At 32.4% G+C, this 4,282-nt stretch overlaps 1 protein-coding gene across 1 annotated transcript in view; it reads right to left on the reverse strand.

Annotated features, from left to right (window-relative positions):
* The window catches only part of LOC107714282 (RNA-binding motif, single-stranded-interacting protein 3-like), a 29,929-nt gene extending 28,292 nt beyond the window's left edge, over positions 1 to 1,637 (reverse strand). The window contains exon 1 of the mRNA XM_016520097.1: positions 1,633 to 1,637. Coding sequence (XP_016375583.1) covers positions 1,633 to 1,637 — 5 coding nt within the window. The remainder of the gene's footprint in view (positions 1 to 1,632) is intronic.
* Between the last annotated feature and the right edge of the window lie 2,645 nt (positions 1,638 to 4,282).

Consider the following 4,282-nt stretch of genomic DNA (forward strand, 5'->3'; position numbering starts at 1 on the left):
TTTGCTTTAGACCATCTATTAATGTTAAATCCACAAATAAAATGTTAAGGTTTCAACTACATCTGTTTAAAAAAAAAAAAAAAAACACAGCAAAAATTTTTATACAGTTTACAGATGCACATAAACAGTTTATATGTATGAGATTTTGTTTGTATATTGATTTACTATAATAGTTTTTGTTAATATTTTGAATTCGATTCCATTTTAATATTTTCTGTTTCCACTTTAAGTTTTTTAAATTAGTCTTGTATGTTTTGTCATTTTTATTAGTTTTTTTGAATGTCTGTATAATTTTTATTAATTTTTATTTATTAATTTTAGTTTGTTTAATTTTAGTTATTTTAGTACTAACTAAATGAAAACGAGAAACATTAACATTTATTTTAATGTTTATTTTATTTCAAGTAGTGAAATATTTTTATGGCTTTAATTTTAGTTAGCTATAATAACTTACAGGTTATTATACAAGTTTCCAGCTTTATTTGCACATTTATACGATTATATTTCTCCCCTGAAATCATTTATAATGTTAATCAAAGCTTATTGCACCCAAAACAGTCAGAAGTTAGTTTTTGTGATATTCCTGATTGATTTGCTCTTTAACACGAATAGTAAATGTTGTGTAAATATGGCTGTATAGTTTGTGTAGTTCAGTCAGAGAGTTAACTCAGCGTGTGTGTGTGTATAAATAAACCAACAGGGTTAATATTGTTAATTAAAACAAAGATTATTAAAATATTTTTTCTTAATTGAAATAAAAGCTTTAATGAAAAAAAAGTAATATTAGATGAAAGTAACATTAATACTAAGTGTTAAAATTTTAAAGTAAAGTGAATTAAGTAAAAATTAAAAGTAACATTAGAAAAAAATAATAATAAACGAAAACCAGAAATGTTGCCTTGACAACTAACTGAGACCAGTTTAAGTTGAAATAATAAAATAAATAAAAACTGAAGTAAAAACTAAAACTGAAATAAAAATAAAATTAAAATGTTTAAAACCTAAACAGTAAACAAAACTTTAAAAAAACTTTTAAAAAAATGACAAAAGCACATGAAATAATTTGAATGAAAACTGAAAATATAAGAGGAAAAGCTCATTCAAAATATTATTAAAATTATAATAGTGAATATCATGAAAACACAGAAAAACAAAATATACCCATTGACATCATGTTATAGGAAAAATATTTCCAAATTTTTGAGTTTGTTGTGTGTGAACATGCCTCCAAGCTCCAAACACACAGCTCGTCCTCATGGGGTGTGTGTGTGCCATAAGCACATCTCATTACAGACATACTGTTTGTGTCCGCTGGGAAACCATGTGTGTGTGTGTGTTGTTCTGTGGGGACAGTTTCACATTATCATCACTCTTGGTCTCATTAAAAGTTGAAAAGTTAACTACTTACTCAAACATAACATACAGAACTTCCTGTTTCTATGATCTAAAAATACTGAAGCATGACATTAGACCTTATAAAACCGCTGAACCATAATGAAAATGCACAGCAGACTGCAGTATGTGTGTCAGTGAAGCGCTCAGCATTACCGAACACATCCTGGGATTCAATTAAAATTATGTTTGAAATCATGCTTGATGTCACATTGAAACAGAAGGTCAAGTTGAGTGCACTGCATTGTGGGATACAGTACACAGTGTGCTTTAGTTGAATACTATGGAAGCATGCTTCTGTCACCGGAATTTTTTCTGCCTCAGAGTTTTTCTCTCAGAATCTACAGCTATAAATTAAAAAATGCAAGAAAAATTGTGAGATGTAAACTCAGAATTGTGAGAAAAGTCAGAATTGTGAGATTGTGAGATGAGAAAAACAATTCCAAGACGTAAACTCAGAATTGCAAGAAAAAAGTCAGAATTGCGAGAAAAAAATTGCAAGACGTAAACTCAGAATTGCAAAGAAAAAAAAATCTGAATTGCAAGAAAAGACAGAACTGCAAGATATAAACGTAGAATAAACAGTAAACAAAACTTAAAAAAAACTAAAAAAAAATGACAAAAGCACATGAAATAATTTGAATGAAAACTGAAAATATAAGAGGAAAAGCTAATTCAAAATATTATTAAAATTATAATAGTGAATATCATGAAAACACAGAAAAACTAAATATACCCATTGACATCATGTTATAGGAAAAATATTTCCAAATTTTTGAGTTTGTTGTGTGTGAACATGCCTTCAAGCTCCAAACACACAGCTCGTCCTCATGGGGTGTGTGTGTGCCATAAGCACTTGATGAGGTCCTGGTCTGTGGTTCCAGGTGGAAGTCCTCGTATGTACAGGTTGGTTTTACTGAGCTGCACCAATGCACTCTGACTACAGCTTCCTGGACTGGGTGGGGCCATCAGCTGAGGGGGCGGGGCATATGGCTGTTAGACAGAGAGAGGGCGTGGTTAACCTGAAGGTTCTAAAGAATATTAGTGTGTTCCACTTAAAGCGGCGCTGCACAGACCAATCGGTGTATGACAAAGTAAATAAATAAAATAAATAAATAAAAGTTCACATTTAATGCCATTTTATATTCATTTACCTTTATATTTATTCATTCATTCAGCAGACTTGTACGACTATACAAAAGGCAAACGTCCAAAGCCATTCATCTTACTTTGTGCAACACAGGGTTATTATTGATAACTATAATAAAAACGATTAAAAACACTTCTGATAATTAAAATAAATCTGAAAATAAATGAATGAATAAATAAAAAACAAATATTGATGGAAAAATTAAATAAAGATATTATATAGAAATAAAATATATAGAAATATTGCCTTGGCAACTAACTGAAATACATTTAAGTTGAAGCAATACAATTCGGAAATAAAAACTTATACTGTACTAAAATTGAAATAAAAATAAATGGTTAAATGTATACATATATTTTACACAAAATAATTACTAAAACTTTAAACAATATACAAAAATTCTTAATGATACTGAAAAAACTCTGATATATAATGCTAAAATAGCACTGGTGCAGCAGGGTTGTGGGCAAAAATATGACAATATTCTGCATGTTAAATTGTGAAGAGTGTTTCTGGATCAGACAGCAGTATGAGTTACAAACGCATCCAGACTGAACTAGACTTCTTCACCCGATTCCTGTGTCTCTGTCTCTCTCCCACGATCCTTTGCTCTCTCTTGGCTGCCGTCTGTCTGCAGGAATGTGAACGTCCCACCCTTGTGATCAGCTTTGTTTTAAAGGTCAGGAGTTTTACACAGTGAGGCAGAAAGCATCAAACCGCACACTTTACTCGCCAGTCGCCACATGCTGAAACATGCAAAACGCACGCAGAATAAACCACATGCTGCTGAGGGAGGAAAAGAGATGATAAATGTCCTTCTGTGAGACGTCCATGTGTCTCAGTCTGTCAGGAGAGGACAGTGAAGCTGAGACACTATGAAACAGAAGAACAAGCAGCAGTAATGTCACATAGTCATACTTGTGATCTGCTCCACAAGCTTATGCTGACCAATTAGACAGGAAGAGACCGTTTGATTACATGCAAATCAGAGCAAACGGAAAGAAATACAGTGTCAACCACTAATATTGGCACCCTTGCTAAATGTAAGCAAAGGTGGCTGTGAAAATAAATCGGCATCATTTATCTTTTTGATCTTTCATTCAAAAAATTCACAAAATTCTAACCTTTCATTGAAGTGAAACAATTGAAATTGGGGGGAAACTCACATTATGAAATAAATGTTTTTCTCCAATGCTTGTTTGCCACAATTATTGGCACCCCTAGAAATTCTTATGTGTAAAATATCTCTGAAGTATATTCCCATTCATATTTACAATTTTTTTAGCACACCAGGGTGACTAGGAGCATGACTTCCTGTTCCACAGGATTATAAATAGAAGAACACAAAGGCCAAATTCCCTTAATCATCCATCACAAAGAGTAAAACCAAAGAATATAGTGCAGAACAAGATTGCTGAGCTTCACAAAATAGAAAGTGGCTGTAAGAAAATAGCTAAAGCATTTAAAATCCCAATTTCTACCATCAGGGCAATAATTAAGAAGTTCCAATCAACTAAAGATATTACAAATGTGCCTGGAAGAAGACGCGTGTCTATATTTTCCTGATGCACGGTGAGGAGGAGAGTTTGAGTGACCAAAGACTCTCAGAGGATCACAGCTGGAGAATCGCAGAGATTAGCTGAGTCTTGGGATTAGTTGAGTCCCTACATCACCATGTTGTTTGGGAAGGTTTCAAGAAAAACCCTCCTCGCTCATCCAAAAACAATCTCCAGCATATTC

The sequence above is a fragment of the Sinocyclocheilus rhinocerous genome, unplaced genomic scaffold (assembly GCF_001515625.1).
Source record: "Sinocyclocheilus rhinocerous isolate Xijiao unplaced genomic scaffold, SAMN03320098_v1.1 scaffold1230, whole genome shotgun sequence".
Classification (NCBI taxonomy): Eukaryota; Metazoa; Chordata; class Actinopteri; order Cypriniformes; family Cyprinidae; genus Sinocyclocheilus; species Sinocyclocheilus rhinocerous.